This window comes from Falco rusticolus, chromosome 10 (genome assembly GCF_015220075.1).
Source record: "Falco rusticolus isolate bFalRus1 chromosome 10, bFalRus1.pri, whole genome shotgun sequence".
NCBI lineage: Eukaryota > Metazoa > Chordata > Aves > Falconiformes > Falconidae > Falco > Falco rusticolus.
In genome coordinates, this window is record NC_051196.1 from 32323418 (window position 1) to 32350036 (window position 26619).

Below are 26619 nucleotides of genomic sequence, written 5' to 3' on the forward strand. Positions count from 1 at the left end.
AGGGCTGAGGACTGGACACAGAGCAACGGGAACAGAGAGAGGAGAACGCGAGCAATGCCATAGCCAGGGCTCAGAAGCACTGAATCCCCTCATCCCCAGGGCTCAGGCTGGTCTGCAGCACCATGGCCACCCCACAGCACCCCTGCCTCCTCCTCAGCACACCCTCCCCATGGCTGCCCCACTCCCAGCAGCGATGCTGAAGGTGCAAAACCAAGGGCTGGAGGAGCCCAAACCCCGGCTCCACTCCCAGGGAGGACCTTGCCAGTCCACACTGCACCCAGACCAAGGGACTTGCCAGCCTGAGATAATCCCTCACTTAATTGCTTTAAAAAGAAACAAAACATGAAGCATTAAACATTTAAGGTGATAAGACCAAATCACTTACCAGCCCAAGGAGCCAGAGGCAGGGTGCTTTCAGAGGGCCTGCCCCCTGCAAGGCTGTGCTATATATATCAATTACTTAATTACCAAGTGGGGGATTCCAATCAGCACCCACTAATTATCCTAAAAAAGCAGATACGATTCTTGTCCTTGCTGATGAAGCAGGTCCTGCTGAAGGGAGGGCTGCCCCCCATCCCACCCCCTCAGCCTTGGGCTGGCAGCCCGCTCTCCTGCCTGCGGCTCTTGGGGCAGCTCTGCTGGCCCCAGCTTTGGCCAGATCAATGTGCACACCAGGGTCACTGTGTCACTCGGTCCCGTGGGGCCGTGCTCCCTGTCTGTGGGCAGGGACCCAGGTGTCCCAGCATGCAGAGGCTGGGAAGCACAGATGGGTTGCAGCGAGGAGTCCCCTGGGGTCCCTCGTGGCTAACGGCACGTGCCAGCAGCGTGTGCCACAGCCCTCTGCTCAGCACCAGCAGCTGCGGCTGGGATCCCAGCTCAGCTTGGGGCTTGTTGGCCTGATGCTGTGCCCACCATGGCAGTGCTCCCCCATGGGAGCAGTCCGGGCACCGGGTGGCTTGCCCATCACCATCACCCGGCTGTCCCTGGCCTCAGAGCAGGGATGCAGTGGAGAGGTTCAATCCTGCTGGAGCAAGCACTGCGACTGTGTGGGACCATGAGCCCCACGTGGGGAGACAGGAATCGGCTCTGCAGCACAGAAGTGGCGCCAGATCCCAGAACACTGTCCAGAAACAGCATCTGAAGCACCAGGAGCCACACGTGGGCATTGCACGTGCTCCAGGAACCACCAGCTCCTGTAACAGGGGTGCTAAGTCCTCTCACACACGAGCCACACTTTCTGTTTTTGTGAGGTCTGTTTGTATTTAATTATCAAATTGCAAAGTATTTACATCAACATTAGAGTTTCAAAGCCTCTCCACCCCCCACCACCCACAAAGCTGGACCTTTTCAGTATTTTTTCCAAAATTTTATTATTATCCAAAAAAAAAAAAAGCTAAATATTTTACTTAGACACCAAAGAAGGCAGGTGAGGGTAGAGGGGAGCTGGGGAGAGAGACACAGATCCACATGTTCTCTGCATAGTTGGTTGGAGATTCTTACAAACAGTTTAAAAAAAAATACTAACAGCAGAGGAGAATAACTTGTAGGGCATTACTGACCCTGGGAAACCAAAGAGCATCCTTAGGTGGGGGCTCCCTTCTGGAGTTTATTGGCTTAAAAAATAAATTGGCAGACAACAATGGTGATGGAGGAGAGGCTCTCGATCCCCAGGGCCTCCAGGCGGTGCCAGCTGCAGCGGCAAGTCTGGAGGTGCTGGATCCCACTGAAACCGCTGCACCGAAACACGGATGGACACACGGACATGCAGCCACACCAACCCTGCCCTGCGCGGCAGGGCTCCGCCGGGATTGCTCTACTGTCCTCTGCCCCGAAACGTCCCCAGCCCATCTCCTTCATCAGAGCTTGCCAAAAGCCATGGGGAATTAAGCCACCCTGGGGTGTTCCTGCTCTGCTGCTTGCTGGAAAGAGCCAGAAAATGGATCTGCTGGGTTAAGCCCATTCCCGTCCTGCTGCACTCATGCAAGACCCTGTATGTGCTGCAGACAACCAAACCTCAACATGTGCACTTGCCTTCTCTCTCCCCAGCTTTCAGATCAAACCTGGCTTCTGCACGTTACAGTTCTAAGGGGTTTCTCCCGGGGATGGGGATTTTGTGTAATTTAGGCAGAGCTATGGCACAGGCCATCCCCAGCGGCGGCTGTGGGATGGGGCTCCTCGAGCAGTGCCGATGGGGACGCGGCAGCCACCTGTCCCAGGCATGCAAACATGGGAAGACCCAGAACGTCAAGGTTTGGAGAATCCCTGCCCAAACACAGAAATGCAGGCACAGCAAATCTGCTAGGAAAGGCGGCAGGAAAGGCTCCAAGTCCCAAAATGTTTTAAAAAAAACCCCAACCATTAAACTAGTTGCTGTTCTCCAAGCCAGCAGGATCTCTCCATACTGCTCAAGAAGCCATTCTGGCTGATTTTCAAGGTTTTACTCGTTAAAAACAAGCCACCAACCAACCAAGCCAGCACTTGGTTCCTAAGTAAGCAGCTGGGGACTGATGGGAGCGAGCGGGAGGCAGCAGTGTGCCCAGCTTCTGCTCCAGCAGAGGTTTGGGGGAGGGAGTTTTGGCTGCTCCCCTGCCCACGCTTGCCTCCCACCTGGCTTTCATGGGACACCAGCACTGTGGTGGGAGCTGGTGAGGGGTGATTGGGGTCTACTGCCTGCAAGGAGGCTGTTCTGGAGGGAAACCCCATCCCACAAGTGATGGGGAGGCAAAAAATCCCACCACCTGAGGACTGACGGATGGGTGAAGCCACTGGCTCCCCTCTCCAGGTCCTTCCTACCAGTGCATGCCAGCACCCCTGCCCTGCAGCATCCCCTCAAGCCCCCATCCCACCCCTGGTCCAGGAGAGCATCCGAAGAGCCCCCAGGTCTTTTGGAGTGAGGGTGCCTGGGACCCGAGAGGTGAGGGAGCAAAGCCCCATGAGCCACCAGGGCAAAGGGTTTCCAGCTGGGTACAGCCACAGGAGGGGGAAAAAAACCAACACATGCAACAAAGTCAACGTTTTGGAGGGTGTGGGAACCACCCAAGGGCTATGTACAAGCAGGTGCTGGGTGGGAGAGCACAGGCGCTGGGTGCCCCCCCGCTGGCCCTGGGGTTCAGCCCCACAGGAGGTGTGTGGGGGCAAGACTGGGCACGGCTAGTCACCCACCACCAAAACACAGCTGAGACCTTCGAGAGCAAGCAGGGGGGAGATGAGGATGCAGATGTCTTCCGTGTGGCACAGCACTTCCCAGGACTCTCTTCCAGGGTGGTGGCCCATGGCTGGGGATTCTTCCAGTGCGTGGGGACTGCAGCCCAGCAGCTGAGATGCAAGAGGTGGAGGGAAGGCAGCTAAAAATGTACCAGGTGGACAGAAGCATCTGTGAAAGATGACTGTTTCCCCCAAAATGCTCCCACACCCTGAACAGCCACATATGCCATGCACCCATGCCCCATGGTGGCACCTTATTTGGTAGAAGGGCCAGCTTCGGGGACTCTGCCAGTGGCAGAGCTGGCAGCAGAGCCGGGGAGGGTGGCTGGGTGGGCTGTGGTGCACTTCCCAGGGGGCTGGCTGGAAGACCAGGAATGCTTGGTGGAAGCGCAGCCGGGGTGGCCGGGCTGGCTCAGGCAGGGTGAGGGCTCTGCCAGCATCCCTCCAGGTGATGCTCCCAGCAGAGATGAGGTGGGTCCCTTGGGGGAAGAGATGTAGCTGGAAGATTCAAACGTGCACCCGGGTGCTCCCATGGCATGGTGTCAGTCACCGGAGTCACGAGCAGCCACATGTCATCTCTCCGTGCCTGCTACCCAGCGAGGCTGAAGCATGCCTGAGGAGGGGGGACCACCAGGCAGGTTCCACTGCCACCAGCACTGCCCTGGCACATCACCCCATCCCCACCAGGCAGGGATTGTGCCTTCCCCATGGTGAAACATCTCTGCCAGTGCCCTCGGGAGAACTGGAGCCAAGGGGGATGGGGGGGGGGGCAAAGGGGCAGGGAAACTTGTGCTGATTTAGAAAGGGTGTGCAGGAGACTGGGGCTGGGTGTCCGAAGTGGGGTGATGCTGTCCCCCAATTCCTCTGGGATCACCCCAGAGCTGCTGTGGGGGGAAAAGGTCTCCTGAAAGTCAAGTCTCTCGGCAGGAGATGCCCCGCTCACCCTCCCAAGCTGGCTCCGCTGGCGCCCACAGGCTCCTCTCGCCAGCGGGATGGTGCCGCTTTGTCAAACGTGGGCCAGAAGTCTTAATGAGTGATGGGAGGACCCAGCACCTCCCCTGGCCGCATCTGGAGATGATGCCCCATCCTGCTCTGGGGCTGCTCCACAAAAAAATGGCCCCTTGGCGGGGAGGCCAGCCTTCAGTGCCCTGCGGCGAGGAGGGCAGCGTCCCTGGTGCCAGGAGCTCCGGGTCTATAGGTTCTCGCCAGGCTGGTACTGGGGCTCTGTCGAGGTGAAGTAGTCCTCCAGGAAAGCCTGCAGGTACTCGAAGGTGGGTCGCTCCTCTGGGTCCTTCCTCCAGCACTGGCACATGAGGTCGTGCAGGGACTCGGGGCACTCGGGCGGGCAGGGCATGCGGTACCCTCGCTCCACCTGGTCCAGCACCTCCCGGTTCACCATCCCTGCGTGCGGCCAGGGGAGACATTGCATCGATTTAGAACCAGGCCAGACCCTGCATCACGCCTTTCCCAGAGGAGACAGTGGGCATCGTGCTGAGATGAGCCTTATGAGCAACCCCTCTGACCCAGGGAGAGAGGGAACCCCCAGCCCAAGAGCACTCGTGCCTGCCAGCTTGTCACCTTGCTCAGACTAGAGCAGAGCAGAGTTGGGCTAGAGTGGGACAGGCTGGCTGTGACCCCGCATCCCGGATGGGCTCTGCTCAGCCTCCCCAGCAGGGCAGGATCCGACCCAGGCAGGGGCAGCTCACCCCCACACCTGCTCTCCCTGTCCAACCTGCAGGAGAAACTTTGCATCAGTTTGCTCCTCTGCAAAGCTGGCTCTGGGGCTGCGGAGTGCCAGGGGCAAGCGCTGGGCACAGGCAGCTGGGGTGGGGGCACCACAATGGGGACGGGGCTTCTGCCGGCGGGTGCCAGCCCTCACCTGGGTACGGCACTCTGCCCTTGGTGGTCAGCTCGGTCAAGAGGATGCCAAAGGACCAGACGTCCGACTTGATGGTAAACCTGCCGTACAGAGCAGCTTCGGGAGCCGTCCACTTGATGGGGAACTTCGCGCCTGGATGGAGAGGCAGGGTGAGGGGCTGCTCCCAGCCCCGCGGTGCCTGGGGGTGCCCGGGGCTGTGAGTGCCTCTGGGACCCCGGTGCAACCAGCGAGAGCTTGAGATGCAACGCACACCCCTGGGGACCAGGGACCAGTGGCTGTTGCTCTGGTGCCACCCGCCTGGGCACGGTGCCGGCAGCCCCGGCGAGCCCCAGGCACGCACCTTGCCGAGCGGTGTACTCGTTGTCCTCGATGAGGCGCGCCAAGCCGAAGTCAGCCACTTTGCACACCAGGTTCTCCCCCACGAGGATGTTGGCCGCCCGGAGGTCCCGGTGGACGTAGTTCATCCTCTCCACGTAGGCCATGCCAGATGCGATCTGTGGGGACAGGCACATGGGGTATGGAGGCTGGTGGGGTGACACGAGGGTCCCTGGGGAGCGCCTGGCAGCGCCGAGGGGAACAGCTCTGCAGCGGGACCCACCCGGGGTGTGGGAACAGGTTGCAGGAAAACCCACACAGGCGCAGGTTTGCCGGCCAGGGAGCGCCGGCAGCAGCGGAAACGGGCAAAATGATGGTCCCCGACTGTAACCGGAGCACCCAGGGGGGATGGTGGCACCCACTGGACTGCAGCTGCAGGGCACCCACCAGGCGACAGGTGCTAGCCAGGATAGTGTGAGGTGCTCAGGCAGCCAGCACCCTGAGCAGGGGATGCCGGAGGCCCAGGAATGCACAAACCCACCTGAGCTGCCATATCCACGAGCTGGGGCAGCCGCAGGTACTTGCCCATCTCGCCCTTCAAGAAGTCCAGGAGGCTCCCTGCGAGGAAGACCATGGTCATCGCAGTCCAGAGGAGCAGAGCCCCTTGGCTGCCCGTCCCCCAGCATCGCTCCCACGCTCACCCTTGCTCATGTACTCGGTGACAATGTAAATGGGCTCCTCTGAAACCACGGCGTAGAGCTGAACCAGCTTCTCATGCCGGAGCTTCTTCATGACCTGGGCTTCCTGCAGGAAGGCCTCCGGGGACATGGTGCCAGGCTTCAGGGTCTTGATGGCCACCCGGGTGGTGCCGTTCCAGGTCCCTACAGCATAGGACACGCTACTCAGGACACATTTATGGGGTTGGGGGGCCATGTCCTGTGCCTGCTCCCCCACCCCCCCGCAGGCTCCGGGCACCTGCAGATGGCTGGGCAGAGGATGCAGGTGGTGACACAGGGGGGACAGCAGGGTGGGAATGGTCCTTACCCATCCACACTTCTCCGAAGCAGCCCTGTCCCAGCTTGACCTCCAGCCGCAGCGATTCCCGGGGGATTTCCCAGGCATCCTTGGCAAGGCCTTGGGTCTGGGGCTTGGACGTGGGGCACACATTGGTGAGGCGGTGGCACAAGCCGTCAGCGTGTTCTAGCACAGGAGGGGACAACACCAGGGTGACACTTGGGCACTTAGGCACACGATGCCTTTACCCCACATCTTCCCTGCAAAACACCTCGGGAACCTGTACCCACACCCTCCCCCTCCTCCCTAAAACAAGTTTTTCATCAGGTCCCCCCCAACTGCTTTCGGGTCCCCCAGCCCCACACTGGCTTCCCAGCAGTACCCGTCCTGTGGCGAGGGCGGGCACAGCACCCAGGGTGCCACCCAGACCCCAAGGGGACCCCAAGCGGCTACCCACTGGAGTAATAGGCCACCAGCTGCTGCAGGCTGTTGAACTGGGTGCGGGAGGTGATGTAGAAGCCACCACTGTCCAGCTTGCGGATCTTGTAGTGCTTCACATTGAGCCCCTTGGCGTTGTCGAAGTCGGAGACGGAGAGGCAGTAGGCACCTGCGGGCAGGACCGAGCGGTTGAGGGGGGAGATGCACCACGGATGGGTGCTCCCCATGGGGTCCTGCTGATGGGTGGGCACAAGGAAGCAGGGCTAAGCATGCAGGCTGCTGCTTTCACCCGAAAGCAGAGGGTGGGGAGCAGCTCCTAGCTGCACGAGCTGGCAACTCGTGCCCGGGAGGGATGCACGTACCCCCAGCTACAGCCACGCCACGTAATCACAACTTCCAGCAGCCCCCGCTTGCACGGCAGCTCTGCCAAGCCTTGCCACCAGCCGGGCTGGCACTGCAGAAGGAGGTGGCTGTTGGGTCAGTCATCTGGGTATGGGTGATCCCCGCGGCTCCTCCAGCCCCAGCAGCCGAGAGCCTGCTCAGCGTCCCCATGGGATGTGCTAACAAGGAGCACCACCCTCTCCAGCCCTGCCAGGTCCTTCCCTCCAGCAACATGCAGCACCCAGCACCGCTGTCGCTCCCTCCGCAGCCAACGCTGCTCTTGGCTGGCACGCACAGGGGCTGTCACGGCTCGGGAGCCAGCACAGCAGAGGGGGGACTGTGGCGCCCAGGCTGGCACTGAAGAAGGGAACCCACTGGGTTTGGGGGGGCCCAGCAGGTGGGAGGGCAAGGAGCCCCCAGAACACAGGGATGAACATGGCTCTGATGGCAAAGAGGGGACACCAACAGGAGGGGGGAGCACTGGACGGGAGGCAGGCTGGGGGGAGCTGCTGACCCATAGCCCCAGCATCTTAGCATCTCAGAGGGGAGCCAAGGCGCTGGGGGGCCCTGTTCCTTCCTCCACAAATCCCACTGTGGGCATGGCTTCAGGAGCTTGTCTCTGCTCTGTCCCTACGAGAGCAACACACCGCTGCTGGGGCCACATATAACAGAAAGGAAGATTTATGCCACGGCTTGAATGAGCTGTTTCCACCAGAATAAAACAAATAGTGGCAAGCTCAAGGCATCAAACCAGAAAGAAACATCAAGGAGCTTTTCCCAAAGGTGCATTTGGAGCCAAACTAAACCACATTTCCAGGTAAGAAACAGCATCCTCAGGCAGCCAAACCATGAAGATAACAACTCACACTTTCGGGAGGCACAAAACAAGTATAAAGACTTGTTAGACTCGAAAGAAAGACCTAAAGATTCATCACTACCTCTGCCTGGTTGCCCAGGAAGCACATGTTCAAGATTCTGACACTATGCAAGGACCAGGAAAAAACTAAAAAACATCTACTTGGGGGTGTAAAAATACAAAAAAAACGGGAAACAAGAGCATCCTGCCTGGTGGTCCTGCCAGAACTGGTGAACCACCCGCCTCCCACCCTGCCATAAACTGAACCAGCTCTTGGAAGGGCATCGCAGCGGTGGGAGAGAAGCAGCCGCATCCCTCCAGCCCTGCAGGCTCGGTGCTATCACAGTGCGTCCGACACAGAAATGTCACCGGTGATTTAACGGGTGCGTCAGCACCTGCTCCCTGGGGACTGGCACCGGCAGGGAGATGCCAGGAGGCTGCCCGTGCGGAGGGGCATCGCTCAGTCACCCTGAACACTGGCGCCTGCCTACAAACTCTTCCCCTTCTCCCTCCCAGTGCGCCTAAGCCAGGGGAACTGGGGCCGCACAGACTGGCCCAGGGGACCTGGGTCCCCCCGTGGATGCCCACCCACCCCCCGGACAGGGGCTCCCCCAGGCCGCCCCCCCCCAGCCCCATTCACCTTTCGTGGTCTCGCTCTCCCGGACCAGGAAGGTCCCTCGGGGGTTTTCGGGGTTGAGCAGCAGCCGCTCGGATTCCCGGCGAGTGATCTTCCCAAAGTACCACCTGCAGGAGCAAGGCAGCGGCTCAGCGCCCGGCACTCGCCCACCCCCTCCGCTGCCTGTCCAAGCAGCGGGCTCAGCCCTGCCCTCTCCCCCCAGGTTTTGGAGCCCACGGGCTGCATCCTGGGGCTCGGGCACCTCGGGGTGCACCCTGCCCCCATACAGCCAGGGCTGGGCATCGCCCAGGGAGCAACCCTGCACCACAGACCACGAGATGCCTTTACCCCAAAAGCCTCCTCAGATGAGGGGCTCTGGGGACCCTCAAGCTCTTGCTGGGGGGGGTTTGCCATGCTGCTGGCTGGGGATGGGCTACAGGGATGCAGCTGTGCACCTCCTGCTCGGGACTTATGGCCGGCTTCGCCCCTGTCTGCCTCTCCCCTGTGACGGTCACCTCCGTGCTCAGCCTGATCCGCACAGGTGGAGCCGGCAGCACCCCTCACGCACGGGTGCGTGTTCCATGCGGAACATGTAAAAAACCAGACTCAGGTAATGCAAAAACCAGCACCAGGTCCGCCGTGGCCCCCTGCCTGCGCCACCGCTCATCCCTCCACCGCAACAAGCACACCGCCACCTCCGCACTTCACGTGCCTTAATGAAAGGCTGGGAAACGTTTAAGGGGTTTGCAAATCCGAAGGGGAAAAATAATAAAAAATAAAAAACCCGGAGGCCTTTGCCCAGGAGTGGGGCAGGGGGAAGGAGGAGCGCTCAGGGTGTGTTTGCTATCCCTTGTCTTTAAACTGTCTAAAAGATGGCAATTACTCTTCAGCCTGGATGGAGTCTGAGGGCGCGACATAGTTACTGGGGATGTAGCCCGTCTGTCCTGTAGTGAGGGAATGAGCCAGCCACCAGTCACCTTCCCTGCAAGAGAACCAAAACACACTCAGTGTGAAGCCAGGAGCCCCACGGCTGGCCCCTCTCCTGCCTGCAGGCACCGGGGCCGGTGGGGGGCAAGCTAGCACAGAGCCTCGCCAGGAAGGGGTGCAGCCCCCACAGCCCCCAGCCCTGCAGCCGGACCCCGGCCAGGTGGGCTCCTGCTGCCAGCCCCTGCCCATCCACATACGGGATGCTTGACTTAAATCGGGCAGGGCAGCCAGCGAGCCAAAATACCTTCGGAGCCACCTGAATGCCAGCGGGGTCTGGCTGCAGGTTGAGGGGCATTGGGGATCCAAGGCAGCAGGGCAGCAGGGAGCAACAGCCGCAGGCGAGGGAGGGGGAATGAGGAAAAGCAACAGAATGATGGCAGTGCTTAAAAAAAAGTGCCAGGAAACCCCAAGAGTTTGTTAAACACAGGCTGCAGAAAAGCAACAGGATGGGGCTGAGGTTTAAGTGGTGGGGGTGAGACCTGCCCCACTGCAATGCCCAGCCTGGAGGCAGCGGGCTCCATCCAGCTTGCGTGCTCTGTCTGCAGCCCCGGGCTGGGCACCCTGCAGCCCTGACCGTGAGCTTCCCCACTGCCCCAGCACGGGCTGTGCCTGCGGGAGCCCCAGTGCCACCCCAAAAACCCAGGGCTGACCTGCCATCCCTCCTGCCCCCGGCGTGGTGGCCCCAAGCACGTCCCCGGGAGCTGGCAGGGAGCAGGCGCCTTCCCACTGCACGGGCTGGGGCAGGAAAGGACAATAAATAGAGAACAACAGGACGGCAGGAGGTGGCTTCCCCTCCCCTGCAGACAGCAGGGCTTCCTCCCACCACCTGCATCTTCTCGCCCATCAAATGATGACGGAGTCACCTAAATTATCCTGACCACGAGGGAGACGAGGCTATGGGAAAACTAGATTCGTGGGAACAGCACCACAAGGATGCAAGAACTTGGCAGGACAACTCCAGAAACACTTTACAGAAAAACCTTAATAACCTCAATCACCACTAAAAGACTCATCAGACCACATCCAGACCCATCCCCGACCCCTGCAGACGTGTAAACCTCCATCCTCGCTCCAGACACACCAGCAGCTTGGGACTTTTGCTTGTCCCAGCTAAACCACCGATGCTTTGAAGCAGACAGGAGAAGCCAGACATGGCCCCTGGCTCCCCACAATGGTGTCAGCGGGGCCGGGGAAAGCAGGGACCCTCCGGGCATCTCCTCCCACCCAGTGAGCTGGGCTCTGCCACCAGCCCGGAGCTTGTCCCCAGCCTCACAGCAGCCCCAGCTGGTATTTTAGCTTCTCCTGGCCCCAGCGCATCTCGTGGCAGGTAGCTTGGGCTCCCCAGCTGGAGCTGCTGCTCCAGCCACCTTTACTAAGGTGGCTCCAAAGAGGACAGGAGGCTGGTCGGGCTCCTTTCCCACAGGACTGGAGAAAACATCTGCTTAAGAAATGCCCAGCTTTTGACTTGTGGCTTTATTCCAACTTGGGCTGCAAGGCTGCAAGCTGGGAATTCAGCAAAAACAAACTATTCCAAAAATGTCTCGGTGGGGAAAAAATAATAATAATCATCATCATCAAAACAAGCATTTCAACAATTCCCTATACAATCTTACCCAAAATACCCCACCACATCCCCGCTGGCAGCCAGCTGGATGGGAGGAGATCTCCTCCCGCTGGAAAGAGCACCATGAGAGCCTTTCTGCACTGGGGTGGATGGATTTGGCCTGTCCCGGAGGCTGAGGGTCACCGCAGAGAGCCTGGGCTTTGCTGGGACACAGGAGCAGGGAGATGAGCAACGTGGAGGCTGCTCCTCTCGCCCTGCACAATCCCAGCCCCATCAGAGCAGCCAAAACCCACAGGCACCCCACAAAGCTGCTGGTGGCCAGTTGTCCCCGTGGCCATGGGCTCTGCTGTGCCCATGACCTGCCAGCCCTTCCCGGGCTGACCCCAAGCACCCTCCCCAGCTCCAGGGCACCCACCATGCCCTGGCGGGAGCCCAGAGAAGGGAACATCGCATGCCTGCCTTTTGCTGTCCCTGAAGTGCAGCAGCCCAAGCTGCTCCCAGACCGTCCGAGCATCTCTGGGCACTCAGCAAGAAGATTTACTGCCCCGAGCACTGCACAAACCGCACAGCTTTCTCCACTGGCTCTCCCCCTGTGGACATGCCACCCACGTAGCCACAGCAGACACCAGAAGGTGGGCAGCTAGACCCTGCACCTTCCAGGGTCTTTTTGCTCCCCAGGATGTTGCAGAGCCCATCACACCCCGACCTTTCCCTGACAGAGCCTTTGACAAACAGCAGAGGAAAAAAAGTATGGAAATCCCAGAAGTGATACAAGTACTATAAAAAAAACCCTCACATAGGGGCCCAACCTGGACCCCAGCGGGCTGAGCTCACTTTGTAACAGCCCAAACCAGAACCCAAGCCTGGGCTAGTATGCTGCTGAGGCTGTGAAAGCAAGAAGCACCAAAACCCCCAAATTCAGTCGTGCCCTGTGTGTTGAAGCCCGCACATCCTAGACTTCATGGATTAAACGAATCACAATTAATAAACAGCGTTGGAACAAAGAGAACAAGGATCAGACTGGAAACACTCTGTGCAACACTGCCCAGCATTGCAAGAAATATCACCCCTGGATGTTCCCTTGTCTTCCCACCCTTTGGCTCTGCAAAGCTGTTTTGGGTGCCAGGTGGGAAGGCAGCAGTGGGGGAACCAGCAGGGCTGCGACCTGAGGGATCCCATGGCTGGGGACCCCAGCCAGGCTCCAGACCGTGTATGCCATGTGTCAGGACAGACTGTACGTGGGTTTAATACAGGATCACGTTTAGGAGCATCTTCCAGCTGGTCATACTACCCTGCTCTATGCAGCAAGTGATGGGTGTGTGGCTACGACCAGGATGGAGAGCAAACAAGTGGGAGCCAGACCGCTAAGGCAGTGCTTGAGTCTCTGAGCCACTCACAAAAAATGAAAGTAAAATTATAAAATGCAAAAATAAAAGCCAAAAAGGCCAGGAGTGAGCAGAGAAAAGGGACTGCAGGGGTGCTGGGTGCAGGCAGGGGAAGCGGGCCAGGTTCAGAGCTCGTGGGTGCAGACACAGCTCTGGGTGGAGCAGCTCCCCGGCATGGGAAAGGGTTCCCAGCTCTGCCCGGGTTGCTCAGGGATGACAAACACAACTGACCACAAAACCATCGGGCATCCATCTCCCAGCCCCGCTCCGTCCAACTTTGCCCTAATGTGGGCAGCAGACAGGCTTATATCATTTAAGAGCTTTAACAATAATAATAGTAATAATCTGCAATACACACCTGACATCCACCTTTCTCCTAAACGACAGCATGGCACAGAGGGGAGAAAAAAAAGAGTCAAGAGAGAAGCTGAGATCAGAGACATCGTGCAAGCACAGGGAAAGCACCTGTGGATTGAGGAGATATATCCAGGCAAAACAGGCGCTGAGCACTGATGGGGACAGGGCACCAGCAGGATGTGGCCCGCACTGGAGGGCAGGGACTGGCCAGCAAGCAGCGAGATGGCTTGGTGACAAGGCTGCAAGGCAGCGGTGACCAGCAGCAGGGCCAGGAGGACAAATGATTGCCTCCAGCACCATGTCCTTGGACAAGTCACTGCATCCGTGAGTTTTGGGTGCCCCTCTCTGAGCCCCATCCCTGGGACAGCCAGCCCTGCTGGGGCTGGGCTCACGGGCTCCGCAGAGGGACAAAGGTGCAGCTCACCCAGGTGGGCTTGGCTGCAGGGACAGGGACACTCACGTGTTTTGACGATTGCAGGCGCTCTCCTTTCTGGGACAGTCTGTTTCGGTCCGGGACTCGTAGTCGTAGAGGCCACGAAGGTGGTGACTCCACCGCAACAGAGAGCACTCAGATAGGCGCAGCCACCAGCACTGCCACGGCACGGCACTGGGAGCCCCTTGTCGGGGACCCTCCCGTCCCATCGCCCTCCTGCCAGCTGATGAGACACAGATCTCCTCCCCCTCCAGCTCAGAGTCCCCAAAAACAGGAACCCCATCACCACAAGCAAAAGCTGGAACCAAACCCACGGAGACCCAAGTGAGCCCCTTCCCACCCCACCAAGCCCCAGCCCACACCGACCAGCCACCCCGGCCACGCTGCGGCGAGGTGACCGTGTCAGAGGTGTTGAAGCCTCCAAAGAGTTTGGACTCAGCGGCCATGGTCCCGAAGGAGCGGCTGGGGGTGCGATGGGCATCAGGAGCGGCTGCCTTGCTGTGGTGTCTGCGAGGCCGGGTAGCCCCCGTGGTGGGTGTTGTCGGGGCTCCAGGCTGCGCCGCTGGCTGGGGTCTTTGGGCTTGCTCTTGCTGCTCCCCATGGTCCCGGGCTGCCAGAGACAGACAGACATGCAAAAAGCCTCTATTATTGTTAGTATTATTATTATTATTAAGGAAGTTGCTTCCCAAGCTTGTGCGACAGATGCCTGCCCACTAGGAAATGAAACACCTCTGGAGTCTGTTCAAGCTCAGCTGCTGGAGTCTGGCCATCCTGCCCTTGCCCTGGGATAGCATCGCCCCTCATTAACGCTAAGCCACCTCCCGCATGGCCGCAGCAGCCAGCAGAACACCGGGAGCTGAGCTGCCAGGCATGCTTTGGGAGCAGAGGGAAGCAAGCTTAGCTGTGGAGTGCAGAATGAGGATGGCTGAGCACCGAGCCTGGACCGGTGCGGGAGCGTGGCTGCTCGGGCCAGGCGTCCACTGTGGGATGTAGCTCAGTACCCCATACTGCCACGTTTCTCCTACATGAGGGTTTCTGCCAGGGCACGGACAGGAGAAGGCAAGACCCAGACAAACATCCACGAATTTGGATTACTCCGACGGCAGAAGTTTGGAGAACCCATAGCTGCATCACTCTGCTTGCTCTTTAGATGGGGATTTAAATTTAGATGGGGATCTAAATGCTTGAGGATGTTCCCGTGAAGTCCAAAACGTGCAGCAAATGGGATAAAAGTTTAAAACAGGAAGAGTTTCAGGCAGTTACCAGCTAAGGAACAAGGGATCTCGGCTTTATATATATAGTCATGCCTTCCTTTCCACTCAAGATCATGCTCTATAAATACCTTCAAGGTAATGACATAAATGAAGGAAGGGAATTATTTGCAGTCTCCAAAGATGGCAGGATACCCAGCAGTGTCCTGAAGCTATGGAAGGAAATATTTAGGCTGGAGGGAAAAGGGAGGTGGAACAACCAGGGAGGAGAGTATTTCCGACAAGAAAAAACGAGCAGGGAAGGAGCAGAGGAGGCAGCCACTGTCTGTGATGCGTGGACCTGGATGCAGCCACCTGTGAGGCTTTGCTGAGGGCTCAGCCTCACGCAACAGATGGTTTTCCCAACCCAGCTTCTGAGAGAAGCTTGGGCCAAGCCTCCATGAGCGGGGCAGAGCCACAGGGCAGCTCCAGCAGCCTGCACAGCCCCAGCGTCGGTGGAGCAGAGCTCCATGGCTCCTGCCGTGGGGAAGCTTAGGGGTGCCAGGCACAAGCTCTGCTCCCCTCCGCAGAGTGAGGGCTTTGCCTAACAATCAGGGCTTATTTTCCTAAAGACCCAACTTCCATCGGCTGTTTTCCAGCTCCCAAATTGCACAGACAACCAGCAGCATCCCCTGTCCTGCTTTCATGCAGGTTTGCTTCAGCTGCCACTGTGCTGGCAGGATCAGACCCTGCCAGGATTTGGGAAGCAGAATAAACCGATTTTTCACTGCTCGGTGGAGAGTGGAGCCGTCCTTCCTCCTGTGCATGCAGGCGATGAGGAGGGACCGGTGCCTCTATCTGCCATGGGACCCGGCCCATGCATATCTGTGCTGGGCTTTGGGGCCCTCAGAGCAAGGGAAGGTCAAATATAAGCTTTGCGCTTGAAAATCGCCACCAGCGGCAATCCAGAGGCAGTTCCTGCAGTGAAAGGGAGGGGGTCTATCCTGTAAATAAATGCACTTTCAAAAGCCTGGTGTAGAAGATGCTAAAGCAGAACTGCGGGGGAAAGCACGACTTTAGAAACAAGAAAAAGCCCCCACCGCTAAGGAAAGCAAACCTCCCTGTCCCCCAGCCAGCCCACTGCTCACCTCCGCCCGGGGCTCCGGCAGCCACTGGTGCTCCCGGGATGCCAGTGGCGGTGCGGGGACAAAAGCGGGAGCACAGTGGGGCTGTGACCGCGCAGCTTGTGACTGCCCACGCGACCGTGAGCAAGGGGTACAGCCGCTCAGAGTTTCCCCTGGAAGCAGCACTTCCCCAGGCAGGAAAACACCCGAGCTGGGGTGGCGGATTTAGCAGCGCTATGGGGACGCCGAGTGTCCCCTGAGCACGCCCTGTGGGACTGCCAGCCTGGGTCGGCAACTGATTTATCAGCACGCTGAGAAAAATCGGAGTATGAAATAGTCAGTATGCCTAGAGATTAGCCAGGAGCAGAGCACAGAAGGGGAACAGCGGATCCCCAGGCACTTCCCCAGTGTCCCCAAAGCACAGCGGTCCTCATCCTCCCACCCATCAGCCTGTGGGCACAGGACATGCACCTTCCAGGCATGTCCTGGCCAGGGATGCCATGGACCATGAGTTCATCCCACCTTGAGCAGTGGTTTTAGGGAGGGAGAGCTCTCCAACACCCATTGCAAGCTCTCAGCTTGTGCCTGGGTGCCAAGCCTCCTTGGCAAGGGCTTTGCTGGGTCTGTGCTGCTCACCGGGATGTGCTGCTCTGACAGGGCCCAATCCGGCTGCCGGGGCTTTGGCTGCAGGAGCCAAAGATGGGAGAGGAGGAGACACGGGCCTGCGATCCTCTGGGGAAGGGGCTGCAGAGCAGCAAGCCCCACTCCCAGCTCTCCTGTTGCAAACAGCTTTGCACCTAAACAGCTGCACACACTTGCTTCCATCTGACTAGTGCAAAATGTAGGCAACCCCAAACCGTGCCCACAGGCACTGCCAGCCTTGCCCCAACCCCGCTGGAGTCCCAGGTAACTCAGCCAACGCAATGAGGCTTTAGCCTTGCAGCTGCCTCAGGGGGGCACATTCCTCACCTGCCCCCAGGGGGGAGCAGGGGGGGGACCCGAGAAAACCCCTGCAGCCCCCACATCGCCTGGCAGACGGCGAGGGAAGGGTGCACACCCCGGAAGGATGCAGGGGTTGTGCAAGAACCTGGCAGAGGAGTTATTAATCATGGCAGGAATGTGCTGTGCCCTCAGGTCCTGGGCGAAAGGAGGGGGGGGGTGTGCACCAGCCCTGCCGGTGGGGAGAGAAACCCCCCTGCCTCCAGCAGAGCGGGTGACGAAACCTCACAGAGCCAAGGGACAGAGAAGTGGGTGAACCCACCGGCCAGCCATGGTGGCTCCCGGCACATCCCAGCAGCATCACTGGGAGCTGTGGGACAGCATCACAGCACCAGATTGCAGAGATACCCACGGCCACAGCTGTGCTGTACCGGTGCCTCACGTACAGTGTTCCTGCACGTAACAGGCTGCAGGCGCGCTCGGAGCCGCCAGGGTCCAGCCAGTATCTCCCTGCTCCCGTGCTTTTCCCAGCCAACAGTGCTGCGATGGGGGGGGCTGCGATGGGGGGGCTCAGAACCGCTCCCCACCTGACAGTGCGAAGGGGGGGGCTCAGCACCGCTCCCCACCTGACAATGCTGCAATGGGGGGGCTCAGCACCACTCCCCACCTGACAGTGCTGCAATGGGGGGGGCTCAGCACCGCTCCCCACCTGACAATGCTGCAATGGGGGGGCTCAGCATCGCTCCCCACCTGACAGTGCTGCGATGGGGGAGCTCAGCACCACTCCCCACCTGACAGTGCAATGGGGGGGGCTCAGCACCGCTCCACACCTGACAGTGCTGCGATGGGGGGGGCTCAGCACTGCTCCCCACCTGACAGTGCAATGGGGGGGGCTCAGCACCGCTCCACACCTGACAGTGCTGCGATGGGGGGGGCTCAGCACTGCTCCCCATCCCAGCCAGTGCCTCGGCTTTCAGCCAGCCTTCCCCTCCCGAGGTTTGTGCGGCAGCGGCGGGCTGGAGGGCGGCCAGCATTCCCAGTGCTCGCCTCTGACTGATGCGAGGCAGCGTAGCGTACGGAGGCAGCTTTCCTGCAGCGGGGATTAGCACCCCGGGCACGTCGCAGCCTGCAGGAACTCCCCTGCTTTCCGCTCCGGGGGTCAGCGCCAGCGGCAAACTGCAAACCACCGCGGCGGCGAGCTGCGAGGCCTCAGCTCTGCCCCATGGCCGGCCACGCTGTGGGACCACCAAGGGGTGGGCAGGACAACGGGAGGGGTCTGCATTTCGCTCTTGCACCCAGCGCCCAACCCACCCACCGATGCTCAAGGGCCAAATCTGGCTGTTGCAGAGCAGCCGGTACCCCAGATCTGAGCCCCCCCAGGGGGGCAGGAGGGTTTCCCGTTTCCTGGGTGGGTTCATCCAGCAAAGCAGCCTGGTCCCCCCTCCCCGGGCTGTCGGAGATGCCTTACCAGTGCTTTGGAGATGCCTTACCAGTGCTTTCTGGCTACAGCCTCGCCGCGGGGTGGGGAGGGGCCGCCGGCGAAGTCAGCTCAGCTCCAGCCGCAGCCTGCCAGACAGAGGGAACGTCAGCACCCGCAGCACCCGCCGCCAGCCCCGCACCCCGCTGCCCTCTCCCCCTGCACTGCCTCTGGCACCCTGGGCTGCTGCCGCCTTCCTCCTCCTCCTCCTCCTCCTTGCCATCCCTCCAGCACAGGGCCGGCAGCGCACGCCCGCTCGCTCTGATCTCTCATGTGTGAAGAGGGGACGATTCTCTGCTCCACTTCGTCAAACCCACCCGGGGATGGGAGAGGAGGCGGCTGGAGCCACCCCCAGAGATGTCCCGGGGCAGGAGGGGAGCGCAGACACCCCCAGCCCACCGAGGGATTTTCTGGGGGGGAAGCGAAGCTGGTTCCTCCAGACACACCAGCATTTCCAGCCCTGCCTCTCTATCAATGGACGGGCAGGACTGGTGGCAGGGAGCACTGGCCACCAACTGGGGACCTTGTCCCCATATGAGAGTCACCTTCTCCATCCCCAGCACACAGACAGATGCTACGGCATGAACCAAGCACAAGGTCTGGGAGCACTTGGTGCTGCTCGTGCCCTGACTCAGCCAGAAAAGCACATTTTAGCCATTTTTTTCAAAAAGGACAGTGTACGATGGGGGGACACTTCTCAGCTGCAGTGGTTTGGGGCAGAGCTTCAGGTTAAAAGTAGAGCAGGGCATGGCCCCACAGCCTGGCTCTGCCACCCCCTCCCAGCCCTGAGGTCCTGCAGGAACTGCCCTTTCTTCCCTCTCACCTACCAAAAGCAAAATCTTTCTCCAGCCGGCCCTGCTCACCCAGCGCTGGGCAGAGGCTTCAGCAAGGGGCTCCCGCTTGCCTGGCACAGAGGGGATCCAGCCCCCCCAGCCTCACAGCCCTGCGCAGCATCCCAACAGGCTCCTGTCCCCCCAGGCTTCACATCTCAGGGGCGGGGGGGGGGGGGGGGGGGGGGGGGGCACATCCCAGACGGATGGGGACAGGGCAGGCAGGTTTTCGCTACCCTGCGATCTAACCCTGCTGGGAGCAAGCCTGGAGGCGAGACCAGCCGCAGCCTCCTGCCTTTACGCAAGGGCCTTCAGCCATGAAGGTGCAGCGAGGAGAGGGCTCGTACAGACCAGCAGTAAAGGAGAAAGCGCTGCCGCTCCCCCAGCACCGCTGGCTGCCATCGCAGCCTCCCCTGCCCCAGCCATCCCGCCCCGATCTGCTCAGCCTGTGCGTTCCCCAGATCATGGCACGCAGCCCCACAGCACACACCCCAGCCTTGTTAACCTTGCAACCGCTGCAGCGCGGTGGTGGAAACTACTGAGCTAACCTCCGTGGGGTCAGCGTGATGCCAGGCACCTGCCCCATGTCCCTCTTCCTGGGGAAGGGGTGCCCAGGACAGTGGCTGCCACGCAGAGGATGGACCACACCGCAGGTTTATTTTGATGGCCTCTCCTTCCCCCCCGCTAATAAGTTTTGTCACTATTTTTAGTGCATTTGATTAGGATAATAAGCAGCAGCTGATTGACAGCTCTTTAAGACTTTGAATGGTTTGTAATTTGTACTTGACTAATATTCGCTGGCAATAATTGCACAGCGGGATGGAAGGTGGGGGAAGCTGCAGACTCAACTCCAGGCTGCAGCACATACAAATAAGCCATGTACGCACACGGTGCCTGTGTCCCGCCACCCCTGCACGCTGTGCCACTTGGGCTCCCGGCCTCACGCTGTGCGGCCATGGGCGTGTTTAGACAAAATAGGACCAAAACAGCCACCAGGGAAACCCAAATATTCCTCAGGCTGGTGCCAACCACGTGCCCGGGCAGTGGGGTGCGAGGTCCTCCGAGGGGGAAGGGACAGGTCCCTGCGCAGAGGGATGCGCTTGCAGCCCTCGTGCTCCCAGGTTTGGGTATTTGGTGGCTGCGGTGGTAGCAGCCCTGCACAGCCCTGCCACTCGCTCGGCTGGGGGGCTGCCACCCCCACAGCGCATCGCTGGCACAGCCGTGACCAGGCTCAGGCCATCTGCCAGCACTGCCACCCCCGTGTGTCCCCGTGTGCTGCTGGGCTCTGCAGCCGGAGGGAAGGGTGCACCCTGCCCTGGCCACAGGCTGCAGCAAGGAGAGCTGCAGCGAGAGGCCACCCCCGCCCTCCCCTCTCCAAAAGCAATTAAAAATGAAGCACACTTGGCTGCACAACTCAGCTCTGATCAGATCACGGCACGCGAGACAGCAACATCCCCGTCCTCCCCTGCCAGTGCTGGAAATGCTGCCTGACCTGCCCAGCATCCCCATGCCTCTGACACCCGTATCCTCAGGGTTTCTCCCCCCCAAAAAATGAAATGGCAAGTTGGGATGCGGGGAAAGGCTCCATCCTCTGCCCTACCTACCCACGGCTGAGATGCTCTTGCAAAGGCAACAGGGAGGGGAACCGGCTGCTCTCCATCAAGTCCCGCTCGGACTGTTTTCCACTGCGCCCTGCTCTCTCAAGGATCCATACAATGCCTGTGGTATCGCCAGGCTGATAGCGGGGCTGGTGGCGAAGGGGAAGGATCTTATCTTCTTTTCAAAGACACTAACAAAAGACACTGATTGGGAGCAGACAAAACACAGCAGCACGGCTTCTGGGAGGCAGCAGAAACCTTGGGAAATGCCGTGACAGGCTGGGGCCCAACACCAGACACGGAGCCTTGGGGAGGGAGAATTCTCCGGCAAAACAGGCTCTGTCCTTGGGGCTGCTGAGGAGCTGGGTGGGCACCGAGCATCCCTGCTGGCAGACGGGATGGGAGAGGTGGTGGGGGAGAGGTGGCGAGGGGCCAGGGGCACCAGTGCCCACCCGCTGCCAGAGGGAGCCGAGCCACATCCCCGGCTTGCAAAGCCCCAGCAAGATTAATAACAGCAACTGTCTCACGCCAGACTGAAAAATGAAGCATGCAGGACGGCAGGCGAGACAAAGCAGCCTCACAGCACCCAGCCCACAGCAGCAGCTCCCGGGGATGGGAAGGAGCAGGGAGCCATGATCTCAAACCCACCCTGACCCACTCCATCTCCCCTTGCATACAATCAACCCCCTCCCAGCAGGGCTGGGGTCCAGCCAGGGCAGATCCATCCAGAAAAAAACGAAGGCACCTTTGAGGTGTGCCATTAAAGCCAGAGATCCCCGGCTGGAGGCAGGCAGGCAGCCAAGAGCCAACGGGCACTTCGCCGTCCCTCACGTCCCATCCCCCCCCGTGAGGGCAGCACCGCCAGCGGGGTCAGTGCCATGGCACCACACCACGGGGACATGGTGGAGACGCTGGCCACCGTGCCGGGGGTGATGAATTGCTGCTTGGTCGTCCCTGCTGTAAGCATGGCGAGGTGGTACCCCAAGAGCCACCACCCTGTCCCCCTCCCTGCACTGCCTCCTGCTCCCTCCCCACATTCCGGTAGGAAATGCAGCCCCGGACACGCTCACGCAGCAGTTTCCCCCTTGGTCCCAGGGGATGCTACTGAAGTTTTGCTTTTTCCCATGAAAAGCATCGCGGCTGGGGCCAGCGAACAGCAGCACAGCCCCAGTGCTTCGGGGAAAGCCTCGCTGCCCCGGCTCAGCCCACCATCCCCTCCCGCCACCAAACACAGCAGGGCACAGCGTTCCCCATGGAAAAAGCAATTGCTGGCCCCTGTCCCATGCCATCGGGCTTTGCCTGGTACAAGGGGGGTAACACAGAGGCACATCTCTGCCCAGCTGGGATCAGCTCTGCCGCAGTGAGTCCCAGGTGCTGGTGAAATGGGGGAACTGCTCCCCCAGCCCCACAAACCAGGGTTTGATGCTGCAGATCCTCTCCCTGCCCAGCTGACACAAGGAGGGCACGCCTGGCTTGTGCCTCCAGCCTTCCCCCTCCGCAAGGGCACTCGTTTCTCACCTGCACTGATTCCTAAAACAGGAGAGATGCAGAGATGCTCACTTCATCTCTTGGCTCCAACTCGGGGACCAGGGAAGCTGCAGGCAGGTGACCCTGATGCCCTCCTGGGACCCCTACTTTCCCCAGCGACTGCATGTTGAAGGCACCTGAGTTAAGGCACCCCAGCCCTCCCCTGGCTCCCCACAGCTGATGGGAACCTCTCCCAGATGGAAGGAATCGCTGGTGGAGGAGGGCAGCACAGCTGCTGTGCGGGGGCCTGGCTACACACTCCCCACACATGTAAGTCCCAGCCCCTCCCATCTGACCCTGTCAACCCCCGTTAAATTTAAAACCATCTTAATTAAAGCTCCACAGCTCAAGCTAGGAGGGGCCAGTGGGTCACAAAAGGGGAAAGGATAATTAAATCAACCACCCAAATTCACTGCCCCCCACAAGCATGTGGGAGAGTCATGGTCAGGAGCAAGGCAAAATGCCTCCCCAAAAGATGTGTCAAAACAGGGAGTTCAGAAGACCAAAACAAACCCCTGAGAAGCACAAAATCAGGTTTTGGATATTTATCTGGCCAAGAAACTGGGAAACACCAAACACACAGAGGGGGAGCCATGCAGGGAGCTCAAGCCCTCCCCATGGGGCAGGGCCAGCCCCTCCACAGGCAGATTTTGGCTTGCCGGGGTGATGGGCAGCAGCTCTCCCAACGCTGCAGCTGCACACAGCTGCAGGCAGTGCCCCCCGCTATCCCTGTAGCACCCCGACACCAGCCGAGGCCAGAGGCAGCCTGACAGTGTAAGACTGGCAGGAAAAAGTCGCAAGGCTTATCTCCCTGAAATAACACAGCTGGCTGCTTGGAGCAAGTCGTGCTTGCTGGTGCCGAGCGCCCTGTTTTAAGCCTTTTTCTCCCCCAAGGGATGGGAGAAGGGAAGGTGTCACACCCCTATCCCCACATTGCAGCAGATCTGGGTACCGATGGGGCCATACCTTCAGATCCCCCGGCATGCGGATGCAGGCAGCCTGGGCTGACCCACTGTGATGCTCACCCACTCACAGCCCCACGCTTCAAGTTCCTGGGAGCTGGCAAAGCTTTGCACACTCAAAGCTGCCTCCACTGCAGTGGTTTTTAATATACATCACCGAGCAGCATGGAGGGCTCCAGAGGGAGCTGGCAGCTGCCCCTCCTGCCAGACATGTCACCGAGCAGAGCTTGCGGGAGCTCCTGGCACACCCCTGCATCACACCGAGCCGTGCTGGGAGCTGCAGCCCCTTGCAGAGGGCTGCACTGGGAGCCGCTGCTCCAACAAGGGAGTGTGGGCAGCCAGCAGTGCCCCACCGCTCCTGTCCACCTCCGTGCAGCAGCAAAGCCACTCCAAAAATCAGGGCTTCCACAGCTCTGCCAGCCCCATGCCGTGGTCCAAAGGAGACCCCCTGGCTTCAGGATGCTGCTAGAAAGTGTTTGGGGTTGATAAAAGTCAACTGAAGGCTCCTGGAGCCCCCACTGTCCCCTGTTATCCATGCATGAGCACTTTGGGAGAGCTCTGGGACAGGCGGAGAACAAACACATGCGTCCTGCAAACCCAGCCCAAGCCTGCTGCTTGCACGCACGGAGACAGGGGAGCCACAGGGGAGCGGGGAGCACCTCGCTTCCCAGCCAGCACGCATCCCCTTCGGCATCCTGGCAATTAGAGACGGGGAAAAAAAAAAAGCTTTCTCACCACAAGGGTGGTCCACCACTGGAACAGGGGCCAGAGAGGCGGTGGGATCTCCAGCAGGAGATGCTCAAAGCTGCCCGGGTGCTGTGCAGCCTGACCTCGGCGCAGCTCTGGGTTGGAGCAGGGATGCCCATCAGTGCCTCCCAGCCTGACTCAGCCTGCACTTCCAGCATTCCCACCAGGACACCAGCCAAAGCAAGGAATTGCCCAACCAGCTCCAGCAAATGCTTTCTAAAGACACACAAAGCCTTTGGCCTGCGTTAACCCTAAGCCAGCTTCTCCCAGACAGGTGACGAGGGCACTGCTCTCTGCCTGCCGAGGAGAAGGAAAGAAAATGCTTCCAAGGGCAGGAGTGCCTGTGGGGCTGGGAAGCGCCGAAGCTGGGCAGGGAAGCACTGATGTCAAGCTGAGCCGGTGCTAGGAGCCAGAGCTCCTGGCCACTGGGACTGCCTGGAGCTGCAGAGTGATGCTCCCCCAAGAGCCCTCTAGCCCAGCACTGGGATTCAGTGTCCCTCAAAACATGCCTTTGTAATACTAGACCACGGGCATGGTGACAACCACAAGCTCCCACTGCCTGCCACCTAATTCTCCAGTTTCCCACAGCCCCATCACATCAGTGCTGTTCCCATCCTTCTCCAGGTGAAGCACCGGGGCGAGGGATCAGCCCCACTGGAAGGGGTGATGGAGACACGGTGACACAAGCTGGCCTCTCAAGCAAGAGGGAGGATTTCTGTTCCCCATTTCTGCAGCACGTCTCCCAGCGCAGCCAGCCTCAGGCTCCAGGAAATGAAGTTTGCTTCTGCTTTTTGGGGAGAGGGAGAGGTCCATCTGCCCTGGCTGCTCTCCGGGGATGGCCGTGGCGCAGCAGCCCTGCACCCGGCTCCTGGGGAAGCAGGAGGCTGATGTGACTCATGGGTGGCTCAGATCCGGCCAAAACGGTGCTGCCACCTGTGCGTGCCCCAGCTGGAGGGCTGCCGCACCCCACAGCACCCAACAGTGCCACAGAAATTTCACCCCAGGGCAAGGACAGCGGCGCAGGCAGGCAGCAAATCTCCAGGGCAGGGGGAGGAAGGGGGCAAGGAACACGGCAGGAGGCAGAAAAGCTCCAGATCTGAGCAAGTTACAACCACCCCTGGCCACGCTGGCGTCACTGTTAAAACATTTCCACTTTCAGAGAAACCAGCCCGTCCAGTCCAGCCAGGAGAGGAGCTCCCTGCGGCTACACCAGCCCTCCGGGGCTGGAGCCGCAGCCCCACCGGCCCCGCAAAGGGGTCCTGCAGGACCCCTATGGCAGGCAACCCCCCCCCAACAAAGCTCCTGACATGGAACAGGAACTGAAAAGCTCACTGGTAAACCAGGGAAAATGCAGGGTGGATATCTGCACCCTCAACACAAACCCCGTGCATCACCCCGCTGCCGGCCAGGAGTCACAGGGACCCAGCAGGATGCGTGCTGGGGCTCACTGCAATGGGAGGGTATGAAGAAGGAGAAGCCAAGCAGAGGCCAGGGGTCTTCCATCACCAATTTTCAACACTTCCCACTTCACAGACTCCTGAACAGTTTCAAATGAATAAGCAGGATCCCACACAGCAAACTCATGCTGATTATTGGCTTATTTTCCTGGGTTACTTTGGGACTCTGGGACATGTGCCCGACACAAACCATGTGTTCCACAGAACCGTGGGGCCGCCGGCCCTAATGCACACATGCTATGGGGGCAGCGGGTGGCTGCAGGTCAAGGCTGGGTGATCAGGATGAGCCTCCAGCCATGCACGCTCGACTCCCGCTTTCACCTCAGCAGGCATGGATGGGTCAGGTGGCAGCTGGCACAGCCTGGGACCATAGCTCTGGTCTCAGCACCATCAGACCCCATGTCGAGGCATGCCTGGGGAGCCTGGACTTCACTGGTGGCTGAGCCCCAGGAGATGCTGGTCTCCACAGCCACTCCCATCTGCACCACCGAAACAAAGCAACTCGCTCAGGATGCATCAGAGGAAGCAACCCGGGAGGGTCTTGAGAAGATCAGCCAGCCCCGGACAGCGTTTCTATATCCAAAAAGCTGTGCCGATTCCCCAGTCTCTCCCAGGGTGAGTGGGATGCTCAGCAGCTCCACTGGAGCTGCCGGGAGAGGAGCCGGCCAGGAGGTGCAGCCCCAGACGGTGCTCACTATAAACAGCCTCAGCAGATGAAAAACAAAGAAAAACGCTGAGCTGGTGTCTTTTATCCCTGCCACTCCTGGAGGGGGGAGCCGGGCTCCGCGCACCTCTGGCTGCAGCGGTGGTGGGGAGTGGAGATGGGCTATGGGTGAGGTGGACGGGACCAGCCCCGCGCTGCCGACACCAGTCAGTGGCATGGGACAAGCTGCAAGTGGACCCTGCAGCCTCCCGTGGCATCTCTCCAGCCCTCGCTTGTGCTGCTGTTCCTACCCAAAATAACCACACCAGAGCCTGCAGGGATGGGACGAAGGGACAAAGGGCATCTCCTCTGCTTTCCATCACCTGTAGCTCACGGTGGCTTCAGCACAGCCCACCCAGAGCACAGCGTGAGAGCTATCCCCATCCCCGAAGCACCAAGAAGGGCTCAGATTAGGGTACGTACACACGTGTGCATGCACATCCACACATGGCTGTGCACACGTGCAAGCAGCCGGGGTGGGCAGGCAGCTCTCCCCACGTGCTGCCCTCCTTGCCCAGCCCCAGCCACACACACCGGTCCCAGCACCTCGAGCCTTTCCACCCCACACACTTCCAAACTCAACTGTCCATGATGCTGGAGCATGAAACTCATCCTGGTCACAGTGACTTCTGCAGT

At 59.9% G+C, this 26619-nt stretch overlaps 1 protein-coding gene across 1 annotated transcript in view; it reads right to left on the reverse strand.

The window, feature by feature from the left end:
• Window positions 1–1256: 1256 nt before the first annotated feature.
• The window catches only part of SRC (SRC proto-oncogene, non-receptor tyrosine kinase), a 31072-nt gene continuing 5709 nt past the window's right edge, over window positions 1257–26619 (reverse strand). Inside the window, 14 exon segments of the mRNA XM_037402873.1 lie at window positions 1257–4605; window positions 5084–5215; window positions 5424–5577; window positions 5940–6016; window positions 6100–6279; window positions 6443–6598; window positions 6870–7019; window positions 8728–8831; window positions 9587–9685; window positions 12998–13015; window positions 13457–13929; window positions 13931–13976; window positions 13978–14039; window positions 18173–18248. Of these exon segments, the coding sequence (XP_037258770.1) occupies window positions 4397–4605; window positions 5084–5215; window positions 5424–5577; window positions 5940–6016; window positions 6100–6279; window positions 6443–6598; window positions 6870–7019; window positions 8728–8831; window positions 9587–9685; window positions 12998–13015; window positions 13457–13929; window positions 13931–13976; window positions 13978–14030 (1851 nt within the window). The 5' untranslated portion in view covers window positions 14031–14039; window positions 18173–18248 and the 3' untranslated portion in view covers window positions 1257–4396.